General features: G+C 43.7%; 1 protein-coding gene across 6 annotated transcripts in view; it reads right to left on the minus strand.

Moving 5' to 3' along the window:
* szt2 (SZT2 subunit of KICSTOR complex) overlaps nt 1-19,070 on the minus strand; it is a 95,240-nt gene that overhangs the window by 66,243 nt on the left and 9,927 nt on the right. For 5 of the 6 annotated variants that reach the window (XM_056414260.1, XM_056414258.1, XM_056414261.1 and 2 more), the window contains exons 14-39: nt 18,575-18,689; nt 17,954-18,159; nt 17,621-17,857; nt 17,277-17,355; nt 17,087-17,175; nt 15,657-15,825; nt 15,409-15,526; nt 14,673-14,786; nt 14,304-14,507; nt 14,059-14,156; nt 12,862-13,000; nt 12,485-12,775; nt 12,153-12,348; nt 11,121-11,168; nt 9,136-9,263; nt 8,039-8,303; nt 7,478-7,649; nt 7,261-7,353; nt 6,938-7,016; nt 5,945-6,241; nt 5,628-5,763; nt 4,553-4,669; nt 4,389-4,458; nt 3,152-3,337; nt 1,268-1,489; nt 842-1,076 (exon numbers count right to left, since the gene is read on the minus strand). In XM_056414260.1, coding sequence (XP_056270235.1) covers nt 842-1,076; nt 1,268-1,489; nt 3,152-3,337; nt 4,389-4,458; nt 4,553-4,669; nt 5,628-5,763; nt 5,945-6,241; nt 6,938-7,016; nt 7,261-7,353; nt 7,478-7,649; nt 8,039-8,303; nt 9,136-9,263; nt 11,121-11,168; nt 12,153-12,348; nt 12,485-12,775; nt 12,862-13,000; nt 14,059-14,156; nt 14,304-14,507; nt 14,673-14,786; nt 15,409-15,526; nt 15,657-15,825; nt 17,087-17,175; nt 17,277-17,355; nt 17,621-17,857; nt 17,954-18,159; nt 18,575-18,689 — 4,103 coding nt within the window. The remainder of the gene's footprint in view (nt 1-841; nt 1,077-1,267; nt 1,490-3,151; nt 3,338-4,388; nt 4,459-4,552; nt 4,670-5,627; nt 5,764-5,944; nt 6,242-6,937; nt 7,017-7,260; nt 7,354-7,477; nt 7,650-8,038; nt 8,304-9,135; nt 9,264-11,120; nt 11,169-12,152; nt 12,349-12,484; nt 12,776-12,861; nt 13,001-14,058; nt 14,157-14,303; nt 14,508-14,672; nt 14,787-15,408; nt 15,527-15,656; nt 15,826-17,086; nt 17,176-17,276; nt 17,356-17,620; nt 17,858-17,953; nt 18,160-18,574; nt 18,690-19,070) is intronic. The other variant, XM_056414259.1, reaches the window with a different exon arrangement.

Consider the following 19,070-nt stretch of genomic DNA (forward strand, 5'->3'; position numbering starts at 1 on the left):
ACACCGACCATGATTCAGTTCACAGATGACCCTCACGTTATACAAAGTGGAACCAGAGACTGTAAACCTTATAACACGACAGATTAATTATCAAACTTGTTGAAATAATTATGAAAACTCATAATTATGAAAAATTATGACATTTAAATACACCGATATTACATGTCGACGAAAAACTAGGAATAATGTCCAGGAACGAGCACACAGATAACTGATGTTTGTAAAGTGACCTTGCTTGTAATTGTTGCTTGTTAATGTGACCTTTGTCAGATCAGAACTCTGCTGTGTCCACATAGTATGTGTGTTTACAACACGACCTGACGATGGTGATGGGATATTTTTTAGGGTCAAAGGAGCAGCTGTAACACATTTCCCATAAAATTCTTTGTTATTTTGTTCTGCTTATTCATCATCCATGCCGTATAAGGAGGAAGAATAGCTTCTAAAAAAGCTACCTCGGTGATAAACACATCTCATGTCCTATATTTACCTCACAGTAAAAATCTCCTGTTATTTTTTCATTTAGAAGGTTTTATTTTGAAGCATCCAAATCAGGAAAACCAGGCTTTTCATCAGCACTAACTTAACAGGACTCAGGTTTCCTGCCTCTCTCCCCTTTACTCTCCTCAGGAAAAGGAATGTAGGGGGAAGATGATGGGGACTTACAATTGATAAATTGTCCAGATTATGCTCACATTGACTCCTTAACTCACTGAGATCAAACCCAAAGCGAGCCAGGACACCTGAGCATCGGGTCTTGATGGGAAGGAAAGAGTGTGTTCAGGTTGCTTTCCGTAGGTCTGAGGGGTAGAGAGGTCTGCAGTGTGTCTGCTGGACTCACTGTGAGAGGCCGACTGCATCGAATCAGCCAGGCTGACACTGGACAGCGTCTTGGGGGGCGAGGTAGGATCTGCGCAGCGCTCCGCGTGGAGCTGGGGGGCACAGGGCTGACCATGGTCCCCCAGCATGCTCGCCGAGCTCTGGGAAAGCACGTCGTCGGCCTCGGGCTTCAAGGCTTCTGCAGCAGGGTCACTGGGACTGTCGGCAGCAGCAACGCGGCACTTCCTGTCTTCACTCTGCAGTTGGACAGAACAACCAATTGTCTTCTTACTGCTGGATCATTTCTACAAATTTGGCCAGGGAACATTTTTCACATCAGCAACAACACAACATTTTAGAAAATGCGGTTTGATTAAGAAAAATCCCAAAAGGCCGTGATGTAAAATTGTTGTGCTTAATGCGCTTCAGGTGAAACGACGTATCCGACCTCGCTGTCTGCCTGAGCCTCTGCTTCACTCTCCAGCACGATGTCCTCCAGCGGCGCTGCGGCGCTGCAGGGGGGGCTGTGCTGCGGGGGCACCGCGGTGCTCTCCGACAGCCTCTTGGCAGCGTGGATCCGGTGGGGGTGCAGTCTGCTCAGGGACATGTAGTAGAAGCTGCCCTGTTCTCCGTTCAGCACGTAACCAGAGAAAGACATCCTGCGGAACTCCTGCGGGGTCAGACAGTAACCCGTTAGAGATCCAAACACTTCCTGTCCCTTGAAAAGATACCTCAGACTAATGAGCCAACATTTTATATTTTCAAAATAACTAGATTTCATGGAGTGTTACATCATCACATAGAGGAAGGATAAAGGCACTGAAAGGCTTTTATTGTAAAACAACTGTACGAAAAATATTGAAAAAGCCTAAAATGGCAAAGTGGAACCTTTTAGAATTGATTAGTGAGTAAAAACTGTTTGTCTTGTTGAAACTCAAAGCTTGGCTTCCTACTAAAATAATATCAAATCTAAACATAGCACAGACTTATGTATATATGCACTGAAGGAAGTTGTTAGTAAGTACAGGAGACATAACACCACAGTATTTATGTGTTTCCTGGATGCATCTAAAGCTTTTGATCGAATTAATCATTCCAAATTGTTTGTCAAATTACAAGAGCGAGGGGTGCCACCATATTTGATTAGGATTTTGCACTTTTGGTATTCACGGCAAACCATGCGAGTTAGATGGGGTAAGAGTGTATCTGCACCCTTCCTAGTGACAAATGGTGTCCGACAAGGTGGAATACTGTCCCCTGCACTGTTTAATCTCTATATGGATGACCTCTCTAAGGAGTTAAAAAAGTGTAAGACAGGATGTGTGGTGGGATAAAGTCTCATTAATCATCTCATCTACGCTGACGACTTGGTGGTCCTGTCACCTTATAGTGCTGGCTTACAGCAATTGCTCAGAGTGTGCTCAAGGTATGGGGTGGACTATGATATCGAGTTCAACTATAAAAAGAGTGTTATTATGATAGCAAAAACCAGGGAGGATCAGAAGCTACATTTTCCTTCATTCTTTTTGGGAGACCAGGAGCTAAATGTGGTTCAAAAATACAGGTATTTGGGTCACATCATCAGGAACGACCTCAGTGATGATGACGATGTGCAGCGGCAGTGTTGCAAACTGTATGCACAAGCCAACATGCTGGCACGTAAATTTCACATGTGTACAGAAGACGTTAAAACTGCTCTGTTTCGAGCCTACTGTACTCCTCTGTATACAGCCCACCTGTGGTGCAGTTATAGTAAAGGGAAAATGAAAAAGATGCAGGTGGCTTTCAATGATGCTTTCAGAATCCTGCTCAAGCTTCCGAGATGGACAAGCGCAAGTCAGATGTTTGTGAGCCGGAATGTTCCCACTTTTCATGCTGTTTTGAGGAATTTTATGTATACATTTAAATGTCGACTAAATGTTTCGGAGAATGTAGTTATAAAAGCCTTGGCTGACCCAGCACTGAGTGATACCAGGTATTCGTCTTGTTTCTGGAAGCAATGGAACAAATGTTTGTATGTTTTTTAATCCCGAGTGATTTTTTTTTGGCTGCAATGGCTGGACCGGTGTCCTCGTATTGTATTTTGTATATTGTTGTTGTATTTGTGTTTGTTGTTTTATGGACCCATGAGTCTGGAATAAAGATATATATATGTATTAAACTGACATGACTAAATATGAATGTGCGAAAAAGCACTAAACATGAACATGTGGAGGTATGGAACTTATTTTAAAGTAAACCAAAACAAGAGAAAACACTGCTCTTCAACATTCCTTGAGTGTGCGTGCGTGTGCATGTGCGCGCGGGCGTGTGTGTGTGTGTGTCATCTTACCTCTCTGAATCTCTCCAGAGACTGCTCTGGCCCAAAGACAAACTGGAGCGGGACGTCTTCACAGAGACAGTGCGGTCGCCCGCTGGAGCGCAGGACGTGCTCGGCCACTTTCTGCAACGCGGCCGAGCTGACGACCCGAGAGTGACGCAGAGAGGAGACGATCTCGTCCTCCAGCAGCCAGCGGATCTGAAACAGAACCAGAGCAGCTCATCACCAGTGAGTGTGTGTGTGTGTGGAAGAGCAACAATGTAGACAGTGAAGAAGAACTGCTGATTAACACATGCTTGAATCAAAATTAGTTTTTTCCACCTGATGTTAGTGCATTTTTGTTTTACCAAACAAACATACAGCTCATTCCTCTTCCACTCTGGACTGTAGTCACAACATGCTGCGCAGCTGCACGACGCCTCCTCAAACGTGAAACTGAAACATCTGGATCACCCCCTGGTGGCTGACTGTTAGTACAGGGGGAGCTTGATTTGACGAGCAGCAGAGTCTTCTTTGAGTTTAATCTTAAAGTCAGTATCGCAGTCGATCATGTTCCTTTAATGTATTCGATCAATTGTGCAGCCCGACTTTGATCTCCGTAGAATGTCGGTTCATCTACTTGCGGACATGAATGTGGTCTGGCAACTGTCTGTGGCCTCTACGTGGTGCTGAAGGAGAGCCTTTGAAATACTCTAAATGTAAAAGGTCTGTCCTGTGGAGAGTGTGCATGACCTAAAACATTTTCTTAACGTCTTATAATCCCATTTTAAGAATGTTAATGTTGATTTCATAAACATCAGGGGGAAATGTAATTCCATCAGATGTATTTTTAGCTGACGGTCTTCTTGTAGACTACATGCGTGTTTGGGTAGAACGAACACGTGTATCTCCTCTCTTCTAGAGGTCGTGTGTATCACATGATCCTCTGGGACAGGTCTGATTTGTGCTAAATATGGATGAGCATTCAGTTGTTATGCACCAAGCATTCTGTTTATGCCTCGTATTACATTATTTATGACACTGCGCTGTAACTTTTAATCTTATTCTATTATATTTTTATATTCTCTTGACTCACTAATGAATCTTGTTAATTGCATGTAAATGTCCTTTTACACTTTTCCTAAAGATGTTTTATGTAGAGCACTTTGAGTTGATTGCTGCTTAACTGTGCTGCGTAAATAGACTTCATCATGGGTCGTCTTGCTGTGTTGCCGCTGTGGTTGCTCACATTTACAGGACAGAGACTCACCTCGTCCATTGTGGCCAGGATGGCTAACTTGTGAGGAAGTGGGAGTTTGGATAAGGGATCACTTGAGGCCCTGATGGAGGACAAGACATGTGTATTAGGAAAAAACTAAGCAGAGAGAACCAGAGATGTCCTGGCCAACAAGCACATGTGTTGAACTAACTGACCCGTCAGCACCGGCTCCCCTCAGACTGTCCATCACCGCCATCAGCTCCTCATCGGAGCGATAGGAGGAGGGCTGTCCTGGTGACCGATTCAGGGACACACTGCTCTCTGAGGTGTACCTGCACACACAGGGGAGCCACATTTATTCTCAGGATAACATTTACAGTGGCGAGCCACATAAAGGTCCAATTGGTGAACAACTTCACGACTACTTGAAAACATGACGTCACTAAAGAATTCATTTAAAAAACAGTTTCCAATACATGTTCTGTGTATTCGACATTATAGCTCTGCTTCACACTATTCCACTGATTGACAGCTGGAGTACACTAAGGAATGACGCAATGTGCTGACAAACCCAAGCCAATTTAAGGAGGACATGTTATGCACATTTTAAGATTCATTCTTGTGTCCTGCTTTCTACTAGAAAATGTTTACATTCTACAATGTTCCTTATCATACTGTCTGAATACATCTGTATTCAACCCGTCTGAAACACTCATTTTTAGCGCCTGTCTCTTTAAGATCCCCTCCCACAAAAGATCAGTCTGCTCTGATTGGTCAGTGTTTTACCGTCATCTACAGTCTCCACAGAGTCAGTGGCTGCGTTTACTTCACAGACTTCTACTAATGACTGTATAGTTGTGACATCACAGAAGTCCTGACGGCTCGTTTCAAAACGTTTACAACTGTGTGTGTTTCTCTGTGGAGGGAGCGTTGTGATGCTCTCAGTATGTATACAGATCCTGCACCTACTATGTATATTAAAATAATACAATATGGGACCTTTAAACATGTAAACAAGACACTTTCAAAAATATATTATATACAAGAAATCCTTATTGCAACGATTTAATGAGACAGGAAATACATTCAACGTGTGTGTTTGGCCCCAGTAATCTACACAATGCATTTTGGTGCATATACAGACAGGATCTTTAAGACTGCTAGGTGATCTGCAGAATTTGAACTAACACGTAATAACTGAAATCCCGTCCAAACAAAACCTCATAAAATGTCCTTTTCTATCTCTAACCTGCTGACGTTAGGTGGCTCGTTGCTCAGACTTTGACTCACCGGTCGTGTTGGAAATCTGCCATGACTTCGATCTCCAGAGGAAGAGTCAGGACAAAAATATCCAGCGTAACCAAGAGCTCATTCAGATCCACAGACTGCAAGGCCTCGGCATTCTCCAGGCAGGAAATGATCTCACCTGCAATCACATAGCTGCAATAAGTCTCAACTCTTCAGCTAAATATTGTACAGAGGGATGATGGGAGGACAAACAGCAGCTTTGAGGAATCCTGCTTTGATTAACTAACGATATAATAATGTTAACTTCTGAATATTGAAAATAATATTGTCTGGGACGAGCCCCCTCCCCCCACACTCACCGAGGCAGGTAGGCAGCGTCTGTATGGGCATGGAGCCGTGGCAGCTTTTCATGTTGACGGAGCAGGTGATGTGAACAAACAGCGGCGGCATGTCCAGCAGCTGACCCTCAGGCTCCAGCAGGGAGTCCCCCTCCAGGATGCTGAAGGAGTCCTGGTCCTGGTCCTGGTTGACCGTGTTGGAGTCCGACAGGGACTGGTCGTCGCCCTCAGCGTGGTGCCCGGAGCCTCCATGCTCCTCGTACTCCACCACCAAGTCGGTGTCGCTCTCCGTCATGATGCAGCAGCCGGACAAGTTTTCTACACGCGAAAAAACATAAACAGTCACAATAATATCACCAGATGAGGAGTAGAAATGAAATGACTCTGAAGCCACTCATTAAATGGTAAATGGACTGTACTTTTTTATCTATTTTTATAGTATTCCGGCCACAGTCGCACCGTCATTACATCATATATATTGTATAATATATTTATAATATATATGTTTAATGGCATAGAGGCTGTGCATGAACACGTGTACATTTGAACCACAAACACAACATCAGCTTTAATTCATCGTTAGCAAATAACTGAGCTTTAACTTAACTGAACCAAACTTGACCGTGAATTAAAGGTACTCAGGGTTCTTACACATTTTAACCAATGGATTTTCATGACTTTTCCATGACTTTCAACCAAATTTCCATGACCAAACTGAAATCTCGGTATAAACATGAAAAATTTAGAAAATGTTGCGTATTGAGAACGTACGCCGGCTTATATTTTGAGCGTCTTTCTTTAAAAAAACATATTAATTATTTCAAACTCGGCGTGAATGAACATGTGATTATAACAAATTTCCATGACTTTTCCAAAACTTTTATGATTTAAGTTTTTTCCATGACTTTTCCAAGCCTGGAAATGACCATTTTAAAATTCCATGACTTTTCCAGGTTTTCCATGACTGTACGAACTCTGGGTACTTAATGAACAACTTTTGGGAGCGCTCCTCACCGTCCTCAGTCGCCAGCTCAGCCTCTGACAGCAGCTCCTCACTGGGCCTCCTGCCCATGTCCCCGTCCTCGGAGTCCTCCTGATGGGACCAGCCACAGTGCAAAGGTTCACCCAGTGTGGGAGCCGCTTCTCTTTCAAAGCCAGAACATCAGTGACTTTACAGCATCTCTTGGATTAGCCAATGTTAATCCGGCATCATTTACAATTCCTTTATCTGATCTCTGCTGTTCAGCGATGATGAGATCCGAAAACAAAGCAACGGCAGTCCTCCCAAAACACAAGGAGGACAATTAGAATGCCAAAAAGCAACTCGGTCAACTCACCTCTCTCTTGCATGAAGGCGGGCAGTAGAAGAAGTAGTGTGGGTTGGAGGGCACAGTTTTGAAATACTGGGACACGATCCCCATGAATTTATCCTGTGGAATAATTTGTAAATTCTATAAACTCAGTTTCACTCCGCGAGCTTATTAAATTAGGTAGGAAATAATCACTGACTGCATGTCTCCTTTCAAAACATGGAACAAAGACTTCAGACGGTACCTGTATGATGGCGTGCAGATCTGGATACACTTCACACTTGGGCTGTGTTTGGAGCAGCAGCAGAGGGAACTCTGGGATCTTGGCCGACTTGGACTCATCCAAGATGAGTGGAGACATGGGAGCCGAGGACTTCCCTCTGGAATCAGGTTCACCGGCATCCTCCATGTCAATGCTACAGCCACAAGCATTAACATTAAACATGAACTGGGTTAGCTCACCAACAACTAGCTGAAATGGCTTCAATGTGATTTTAAATTTAAATTGTCATTATTTCAATGTCACCATTTCAAACAGGTGCTTAAAGAGCCTGATTTGACTGGGGTGTAACACTGTGGTTATGAAACAAAGGATCGATTCATTCTGGCTATATTGGGGCGATACATGTCGGATTTTACAAAGATGTGATTTGGATCTTACAATAAATCAGGAATAAAAAATAAAATGCAAACCTGAACATAGACAGTTGTTTTCTCTCACACCCTGTGTATTCATATACTGTTATATACTCACATTGAATACTGTCTTGGCTCTATACAATACACAATGTTCAGTACACACTACCTGGACGAGGAGGCCATGGCCCTATCGTCTGGTCGCTCCTCCTCCACCTCTCCAATGATGAAGGTGGCAGGGGTCCTCGAAGGTTTTGGATTGCCCCCCCATCCTGGCATCCCAGCGTGCTCCCTGAAGACCCTGATGTGTCCACAGAGGGTCTGCAGGAAGGAGGTGACGTCGATCTCCTGCAGGGATTCCTCGCAGTAGTCCATAGCCATCAGGACGTCCTGCGAGCTGACGCTGTAGGACTGCTGCAGGCTGCGGTACACACCTGAGACACACAGACCCAATGACTCACCGTGATGTTGGAAGGGGAAATATTGATGTGTTATTGATACACATATGATAATAGCATGTTGATAATATATTGAATATATACAGTTATGGTTACAGACCCATCCCCCTCCCAACACTCATATTTTGAGTATTTCATTGAGAAAAAACACTAAATAAACTAAATTTGCAAGTGAACTTGACTGATGTCACTATTATATTTTTGTATTCTCTTTAGATATTACGATAATATCATAAATTCTTTCAGCCACAATAATCGCACCATGAAAACCTTGATATCTTCCGGTATTTGATTTTATTTACATTTTAACAGAATACATGTTGCACACAGATTTGTCTTAAAGTGGAACTGTCCGGTGTGTAAAGGAATTTCATCTTTAAACGCCTCTTATTTCAGGTGTCTTACAATTGCTTAATACTTTAGTTTTACTCTTTTTGTCTGAACTATGTAGTGTAAATAAAGATATATTATTCAGTCTTGTAACTGATGCATTTACTTTCTTCTTATAGGTCGTAAAGACATACAAACGTGTCAAAATGCTTCTTTAATGGGAGGAACATGGAACCATGGACAGTCTACTTGTATGAACAATAAATGAGATACAGTTCATCAATTATTTGTCTGTCCATTTATCTCCTGATTTCCTTTCCCTGGAATGCTCTGAAGAAGTGTCCACATAGCTGGTCCTCAGAGAGCTACTTGTATTTACAGGGTTTATAAAGAGTAAATACCGGACTGTACCAGCAGAAGATAACCCATGTTAATTGACCTAAATAATGTGTCCCGAACAGTTGCATAACCTGCTCACCTCTGACGTAGCTCTGGTGGTAATGCTCCTGCAGCAGAGTGCAGTAGTGGGCGAGCTCCTTGTGTTTGTGTGGCTGAGCCAGGAGGTCGGTCCAAGGGGACGGGCTGCTGCGATCCTGCGACAGCGACCTGCCAGAGCACACAGAGAGATGGGAAGCACGCATCCTGAGTCAGAAAGACGAATATATTTGATTCCAATAGGTGTATGTTTAATGCTCAGAACATGTGGGTGTAAAAAGACAACGTGAGACAGTTTTGTGTTGCATAAGCATTTTGGATAGCTTTAGCCCAGATCTCCCAACTACAGGAAGAAAAGTCCAAGGAGCCAATAAGCCGGTGAGGGACAGCTGAACCTGCACAGCATGCGTTTGAAAAAGACCAAAGATCAAGACAGCAGGGAGGAAAACATGTGAAACTGTTGTAAAGACCAAAGGTGTGTTTGTGTCTATGGAACAGCGAGAAGTGCAACAAACAAACTCACCTGCAAAGCTGCTGTGAGACCGACTGTAGTGATGGAAGGAGTTCTACACACACTTTACTTTTAATCATGGAAATCTATTGGATTTGCAATGTAATACACCATATATTAAAAACTGTTCAGCTTTTTCTGTAATTTAGAAAAGATGATATAAATTAACAGACAAGAAAAACAGCTTGAAAATAATTTTGACTTTAGTCGTTGATTAGAGCGTCGCGAAATAAAAAGCTGTGAGAAAGACGGCGAGTTCGGGGAAGGGGGGGGGGGGTGTATTGTATTTACAACAGCAGTAGGGTACCACTCTGAAGCTGTCGGGCGGTGAATCACAAAAATACAAATTGGTGTCAGCCCATCATATTCCATCTCCCAAAGTAAACAAGACAGAATGTGGTCTTTTCACCGACCACCTAACTTTACTTCAACAAAATCATGATAATTTTATGAGAAAACACTCTGTACTTATCAGCTGTCAGGAGTTGACAGCCTTAGGCTTTACCACTGGCATATTTCATATAAAAGATTTGATGTCTTGAATTACTAGCAAACATGCGATATGGTGATATATATCGAGATATGAAGCGACCTATATCGTGAAAGGTTTTGTCATCCGGCCCCATCTATCACTTACAGGTGTGAAGAGGGAACTTGTTTAAAGAGCCAGAGTGTAGCATTTTGGAGGATCTATTAGTAGCAATGGAATATAATATTCATCACTGTGTTTTCATGGGTGTATAATCACGTGAAGCTAAGAACACTTGTGTTTCAGTTAGCTTAGAATGAGTCCTTCATATCGACATGGGGAGCTGGTCCTCTCCAGAGTCCTCCATGTTTCTACAGGAGCCCAGAAGGACAAACCAAACACTGGCTCTAGAGAGACTTTCACACTTTTCCGTCACCTGAAGGCCACCGTAGTTCTCTGGCAGGCTTGTGAAACCTGGTAACGTGATCTTCAGAGAGTAAAACCATGGAACCACCAGCCTCCATATGACATGTGTTGCTCCTAAAGTAATGGTATTGTGCTGTGTGTGTGTGTGTGTGTGTGTGTGTGTGTGTGCGTGCGTGTCTGTGTGTGCATGTGTGTGTGTGCGTGCGTGTCTGTGTGTGTGCATGTGTGTGTGCGTGTCTGTGTGTGTGCATGTGTGTGTGTGTGCATGTCTGTGTGTGTGTGTGTGTGTGCGTGCGTGTGTGTGTGTGCATGTGTGTGTGTGCGTGTCTGTGTGTGTGCATGTGTGTGTGTGCGTGCATGTCTGTGTGTGTGCATGTGTGTGTGTGCGTGCGTGTCTGTGTGTGTGCATGTGTGTGTGTGCGTGTGTGTCTGTGTGTGTGCATGTGTGTTTGTGTGTGGGCGTGCGTGTGGCAACTCAAGCCTGAGGAGGAAGCACAGACAGGCCTGGGTAGAGAGCCTACAGCGTTAAGAGAAGCAACACTTCCCTGCTCTACAGGAGACAAGCTGAGCAGCGCCTCAGCGCACACAGAGGGGAGAAGGCGGAGCCACACGGTCGAGCTACCTGAACTTCATCTGCTGACACATCTCCCAGGACTCAGCATCTTGAGCTCTATTCTCACAGAGACACACATGTTGCAACATTCACGGGTCACTTATGTCGTACCATGGTGATCATCCGTGGTTATTACTTATGTCGCTTTGCTCGTCGGTTATGATAATATTGTACTCACCAAAAGGATTGCTGAAGGTTGCAGACAAAACAATAGCTTATTCATTGTTCAATCCACAATATTTGTTTTAATTGGAACATGTACATCATCATCAGTATTTAGGTTTGTGATCGTGGCCTGAAAACTCTTTTCTGTACAGACCCTAATCTGGGGTAACGGAAAACAGTGACAATAGAATGTACTAATGTACTCATCTACACTCGCACTACTGGCAGAGAATGATATAGAAACCTGGATACGGTCTGTACCCGCCACAGTATCTACCCGAGTACTCCAGCTCGTGTCTGCAGGTTTCTGAAACCAGGATATGATAATTACATGCTGAAAGAACATGACCACCATAATCCCAAAAACTAAATAGATGGGATACGACAAGAACTTCTCCGGGTACCTCACCTGGTTGAATCATCATGAGAAAATGTGTTTTCATGCATCAGAAAACATCTGTTTCATTGATGGAACTCATCAAAACTGAAAGAAAACTTTTAACTCGAGGTGCGCTTGCAAAACCGAACAGTTAGCGGTTCACGTCCGGTCCCTGTCAGATTCTGAGCCATCATGTTTCTATGTTGACGTATTTTCCACATGTGCTGGCTGAATTCTCTTCAGGGATGTCACTGTGGTCCCAGATCTCGAGAACGACCTCGGTGAGTACAATATTTTCATTACTGATAAGAGCAATGCCAAAACTACCTGAATGCCTAAAAGGGCGACATGGTAAGTTTTCAATAACGATACATTGTCACCGCAGTGATCAAATCTGTTCATTATCTTCCATAAGATGAGCTGATAGAAGTTCTAAACAGTGCAGCTGATCATAGAGTCTGGTTGTGCTGCACGACAGGCATGTGAGGTCATGGTACCTGAAGAAGACGTCCCTGGGCTGGTGGCTGTTGGGGTGAACCAGCTGCTCCTTCAGCTGCTCCAGGGAGCAGTTGTAGACGTAGACTGGACACTTTAATTGGCTGCCATCACCGGTGCTCTGCTGAGACAACTGCCTGCCGAAGCTGATGTGGAAATCTGCCTTCTGTGGTTCAGAGAACTGGACTCCTCCCAGATCTAAAAAGTGAGAATAGTTCATATTTTCCCACAATGGTTTCAACCCGTTTGTGTGTAAAATGTCGGTGTGGCGATGCGTGACTTTAGCAATGAAATCTCTTTTGACTGGACTACACCAGTTTGGTTGTAGACCGACCTGAGCCTGTGGTCCCAGTCTCGGTCTCCGACACTCTGCTGTCCCTGCTGTCCTGGTCCTCGGAGCGTGGAGAGAGCGAGGGGGAGCTGGCGGTGAAGTGCCCGTTGCTGGAGCTCATCCTCAGCCGGTCGGCCTGACCGAGGCCGGACTCGTACCCCTCCGGTCTGCTGTTGGAGCCAGACAGGGAGTCCGCCTGGGATTTGTTGCTGGGGGTCAGGGTGTCGTCCTCCTGCGTGCTGACGTTGCTCCGAGGCTGCGCCTCCATCCCCAACGCCGTCAGCATCAGAACGTCTGCACAACAAACACAGAACATCGTGGTTTCAACGCCGCACTGCTCAGAATGTGTTCCAAATCTAAGAGGACAACTGACGGCGAACCTGTGAAGGATGCAGGGAGGAAGGTGAGGATGATCTGCTGGGAGCTGATGTACTTGGCATAGCACCTCCACTGTGGAGTGGAGCAGCTCCTCTTCCCCAGCGATGGCTCCTCATCCACAAGGTCTGTATTACTGAAGCTCTGAGGATACATGTTTACAACATTACAGCACCTGTGTAGATGTATAATTTAGAATATTATAATCCATTTCTGCCAATAGAGTCCTTGAATAGAAGATTACATTTACGTTTTGCTAATTACCTTTAGAAGTATGCAAAACAGTCAGCAAACAAATCCAAGTATTATAATATTTAAGTAACGTAACTTTTTGTTAAGGACAAGAGAAAAGAGAGTGCAATAAGAGGACTTTGAATTAAACTTAAGGACTGATGTTAACGTGTTATTTTAGGCAGTATTGATGTTTGGGAATGTGCGGCACAGTTTTGGAAGTTGGAGAAGAAGAAGAAGTATTCTTCCTCTATCGTGGTTGTTACCTGCTGAAGCAAAGATTCAGATTTACCGGCAGAAGAAAAAAGTTAAATTTGACTTCTGCTTTGTTTGAACCATAAAATCTACATCCAAGCGTCCACCGGTGCTACATTGTCATGCTCATTTAAATGGATCGGCTATTTTGTTGTAACAGAATACAGTATCTTTCTTTTTAAGGCTGTTCCCTGTATTCCATTACTCCACAAGCCCGCTGACATGGAGCTCCTGTTACACACTGCAGACTCATATTAGGAACATCTGATCATCACTTAAAAACATCCCTGTTTTCTGATGGGCTCCTTTTGTATTTTAATGTTCCTCTTTGTCTAAATGAATTCAGACGAAGCCTAAGATGACCACAACCTTCTTCTTTACCAGAGCTTAAATAGACACTGAATGAATATCGTGAAGTAAGGAAATGGCCAATAGGACAGAGGCTTTATTTTAAGATAGAAGTGGTTACATACATACATGTACATGTGTTTAGTTTGGCCAAAATAACAAAAGAATGAATAAGGAATAAGGAATAGTGAAGTGGATATAATTCTTGCCGATATAGATTTTTAAGAAGTAAGTGTTTTAATATAACATTTCAAGAAACTTTAAAGTGCTACATTTGAATGGATTTTTGTGTGCGAGTAGGTACTCATTCCTCTTCCTGTAATCACTATGAAAACCACTATTGTGGCTTCACACAAGGTTGGGATTACCTGCAACGTGCTGGTAGATCCCATCACCTCTTTGCTGCTGCCGGCGGTGGGGAATGACGTCATGGCGTCCTGTCGGTCTGGAGGCTTCAGACACTCCTCTGACAAAACACAGGAGGCAGAGATTGCACGTCAGAAGAGGAAAACCCTCCAGTATCTGATTCAAATGGACAAAATAGAAGAAGGCACACAGCGCCAGCCTACGTAGTTAACATCACACACACACACAGACAGTCACACACACAGACCTTTGATAACAGGTAGGGAGAAAGGGGCGACTTGGCCGTCCCGCTCCCGCTCTAAGATGTGGTGCATGAAGGCGACGTGGTTGTCGTCGGCCAGCGGGACCTCTCTGTCGGTGAGCTTGTGCTCCAGGCTGCTGTGGAAGAGACCCAGCAGGAGCTCGTTGGGCGGACAGGGGGAGCTGTGAATCTGCTCCTCGTTCTCCACCGCTACGGGATAAGAGGAGGAGACACACGGGACATCAGTGTTCCTCAAAAAGAGTAAATGGTGAAGTATTCCTCGACTTTGTTTCTGTTTTTCATTGTTAACTTATAAAGAAAAAAACCCACATGTTTGATGACGGTTTTGTGTCATAATAGGTGAAGTGTACAGACCTGTGCCGAATGTGAGGAAGAAGATTTCAACCTGCTGGCACTTTGGGAGCAACTGGATGAGGTCAAACTGGAAAGGAACCATGTGAATACTGTCCTCAGTGGCCAGGGCTTCTCCTACAAACACACACACACACACACACACACAATCTGGTTGACCTCGCAACACATATTCTGCGTCCTATTGAGCATCTCAGCTTTTTTAACGATAACAAAGCTGAAATCAGAGAATTTTGAAATAGAATATTCATCTATCCATCTCTCTCACAATTCAATTCAAGTTCAATTCAATTCAGTTAAGTTAAATTAACTTTACTGACTTGTTTACTGGATTAAACACAAAAATAGACGCAATGTTAAGTATGAAAATTAGACGAAAAAAACAGAACAAAAGCTGAAATGCTGCATTTGAAGAATTTTGAAATAGGATAATAATCTATCCATCTTTCTATCTCAATTCAATTCAATTTAATTTAATGTGATTTTACTGACATAAAACAATGTAGCCAATGCATCATTAAAATAGAAATCATAACATGGAATAGTATAATCATTTACTTTCATACTTTAGGTATGTTTAGCTCATGTTCCACAGGAATTAGTCAACGTGTTCCACAGTATGGTACACTAACTGAAGTAGAACACATGAATACTTCCTGCACCACAGCTGGACACCGTTTTAGAATGTCCAGTGTCAAGTAAAAAAATATACAACATGTTTTACCGGTTTCTTCATTACCTCTCACATCCTTGAGTCCAGCTGGCAGGGAGCAGACCTGGTTCTTGTTCTGACACAGTTGACTCAAATGCTCGAAGGTCATCATGGTGGACATACAGGCCAGGTCTCTTGGGAAGATCTATAACCAAACAGCAGGTTGCTATCACCAATAGGTCTTAATATAACTGTATGTACAGATCAGCGGGCTCCTCCATGCCCCCTCCTCGGCTCTACTTCACAGTGAGTGAATGTATGGACGGCCTACGCACCGCTTGGGGGATCTCCTGGTACTTGAGGCCCTGGAAGTGGCGATGCTGGTCCATGCAGTTCATCACGATGCCGCTCTGCGGCTCCACCCAGCATTCTGTCACAAGGTTGAGCTCCGTGTCCACGTCTACGGCCTCCACCTCGGTGTCGTTGTCGTCATCAGTGGAGAAGCTGGAGGTCAGTAAAAGAGAAAACGGACAGAGACGTGACGAATGTACTTGGTGCTAGTATTCATGAAGGAGGAGCAAGTACTCAGACCACACCCGAGTTTAAAACAACTATGTCTAGCAGTGTTGTAGCCAAGACCACCTAAACCCAGGCCAAGTCATTCAATTCAATTTCATTGGTATAGCCCAAAATCACAAATTATAAATTTGCCTCAAAGGGCTTTACAATCTGTACACATACGACATTCCTGTCCCAGAACCTCACATCGGATCAGGAAAAACTCCCAAGAAATAGAAAAAAACCTTTCAGGAGGAAAAAAGAGAAAAAACCTTCAGAGAAGAAACCTTCAGTAGAGCATTGCTTCTGTCTGAATGGACAGAAGCAATGGGTGTCATGTGACCAGAATGAACAGCATTCAGAGTTCCAACACATTCAATGAGTATGACAAACATGTATGAATAATTAGTAGTAGGCATGGACCACGATCCAGATTTCCACAATCCATGTAAACAGAAGGAGGTAGGGAGGGAAGGGGGGGCTGGGGGGGCATCAGCAGCACCATGGCAGGAGGCAGGGCCCCAGAGGCAGGAGGCATCATTGATTTATCCTGGCTTGATCAATAGATATAATTGAGTATCATCTGATGAAAGTTGATGGAATGTTTCCTGATAATATTGCCTAAAGGAAGCATGTATAAGGTAAATAAAATTGGTCCAAGCACAGAACCTTGAAGAACTCCATGTTGGTGGTCATTGAGGCTTCATTGTTTACAAATACAAACTGAGATCGATCTGATAAAAAGGATTTAAACCAACTTAGTGTGGTGCCTGAAATGCCAATCGACTGCTCCAGTCTCTGTAATAGGATGTCATGGTCAATAGTGATTGAGAACAAGACCAGTATGAGATCCACACTGCATAACACACTTAAGATAAAATGTAAAACATGCAAACATAGACACTCCTCAAATGGACCTCCAAGATCCATATTTCCATAAAACCCCTTGGGATTAATCTTCTTTCAACAAGATTGTCTCATTTCACAACTGCTGCCGTTCAGAATGGCTGTCGGCTACGGGTGAGCTGTAATAGATGCACTTCAGGGCTTTTCAAACACTGACACAAATTAACAATACTGGAAGGATGGATTGGGAAATAAAATATTAAATATATAGTATTTAATTGGCCGCTGCAGAAGCCCTTAAAGTCCCATCCTAATTCATTAAAATAAGAAATTGTTTGAAGTTGATCGCCACCAGTCTCACCTGTCCTTAGTAGATGTAGAGTGAGGTGGAAACAGGATGTACTGAACTATACACGAGTGGCTCTCTCTGTCCGTGTCCCCCGACACACCCTGAAAATAGAAACGGAATCAGGACTAGCAGTGATACCAAAACGTAAATGTGCATCAGCGTGACAGCACTGATGCTGAAGGTGCATTTAGTGCCGTCTCACCTTCATTGGCAGCTCGATCACCATGTTTACGATGCCCTCTGCGCTGGCGGCAAAGTGAAATCCTTCTGAAATGCGGATCCTTCACGGACACAAAGAGACTCTTTCAGAGGACACGATCCACAAGGCTGCTTATCCCACATTTAACCAACCCAGCTGCTAAGCATTTAGGAAACAAATAGCACTAAGCATCTATAGCTAATTGTGATTAGCTACAGTGGTGAAGTCAGAAACCACAGGTCCCTTTTGGCCACAGAACTAAATGTTTTGCTCCTCTTTTTGAGCAAAAAGTAAAAAGTTTTCTGAACAAAAACTACCAAAAAAACCCACAAATGAAGTGAACTCACTCGGAGAGCATGGACAGGATGTGAGCGACCGCCTGCATGGCCACGGCCGATCCTTCGCTGCTCTGCACGGCCCACACCCAGCGCTGGTGCAGGAAGTAGCGGGACAGAGAGGCCAGGGTGGAGGAGGCCATCCGGTTGGCCGCCATGCTGAGGGGGACGGAGCTGTTGGAGGGCTGAGGGAAGTTCTCCATGTTGAAAATGAAAGGGGTCCTGAAATTCAGCGGCAGCTTATCGTACCTGCAAAGCATCCGCAGTTCGTTTCATGAAAATATGTCCATTGAATTTAGGCATCCTGACGCTGCAAGCGAATGCCCCGCTGTCATATGCACTGACCGTATGAGAAGCTTCTCCAGAGGCTTGTTTATCACAACCACGCAGGGCCTGTCTGACAGCGCCGGTTTGGGAGTGGGGATGGAGGGAGATTTGGATGGCGACGGGTTACCCACGACCTTCCTCTTGGTCTTGGGGGTCGCCTCTTTGTTCTGAACGCGTTGAGGGAAGCGAAGTTTGAGGATCTGATCTCGCAGCTCGTCTACAATCTGATGGAGGGCACAAATATCCGGCCGGGTTAACGCAGACAACATACAGCGCTACGTTGTCCCACAGTCTGTACAGAGTTCCACCAGCTTCACAACGTCTCCAAGCTTAGATTGAGAGACAAAAAAAGACATTGTGTTTTACTTCAGTAATAATTAGATTATTATTATTCTGTGTATTCATAGAAACAGTAGACAAAATAATCTTAACTACAGTTGTATTCATGAACTTTTAATAGAACATCTCCTCCATCCAATGGTCCTCATCTGCTGAAGACTGGAAAATCTACCTCGAGTTGATAGTTCTGTCAAATGTACTGTTGTTACCTCAGTTACCAATACATTATTTCCAAATAAGATCCACTAAATAAAAACCTCCACTTCCATGACAATATCATCTTCATTGGTTTGGTAGTACCTTATTTCTGACATGAGCTGGTGTACCAATAGGAAAGCCCAGACGCAGAACCATACAGGGTGTCTTGGAGATGAGGCGGACCAGGTAGAAGGAGGTGGGAGGCTGGTCCGACGAACTGTGGAGACACAAATCATTTAAACAGACTCATTCTTACACGGATTTGATTCACATGATGTTTTTTAACCCTAGATAGATAAGTATTTAAAAGATATAACAATACTGGGGGGTCCCAACCTCTTGGTTTGGAACCACTGGCTTAAAATAATAGTTCACCCAGAACATGTAAGTGTTTATCAATTAAGTTAGTAAATGGGTTAGTAAACCAATATGGAAACATCCGCTTACGAACTCTCAGTCAGTTTAATATGGATACCTGGATAATAAGTCCTATTTATCCAGTTGTACGCTCACTATGCATCTTCACTAAAAGCGTACTCATTTAAATACTTCCGCATAAACAGCGGAAATTACTTTTAGCTGTTTTTTTATTTTTCAT

Source organism: Pseudoliparis swirei, chromosome 5 (assembly GCF_029220125.1).
Source record: "Pseudoliparis swirei isolate HS2019 ecotype Mariana Trench chromosome 5, NWPU_hadal_v1, whole genome shotgun sequence".
Lineage (NCBI taxonomy): Eukaryota > Metazoa > Chordata > Actinopteri > Perciformes > Liparidae > Pseudoliparis > Pseudoliparis swirei.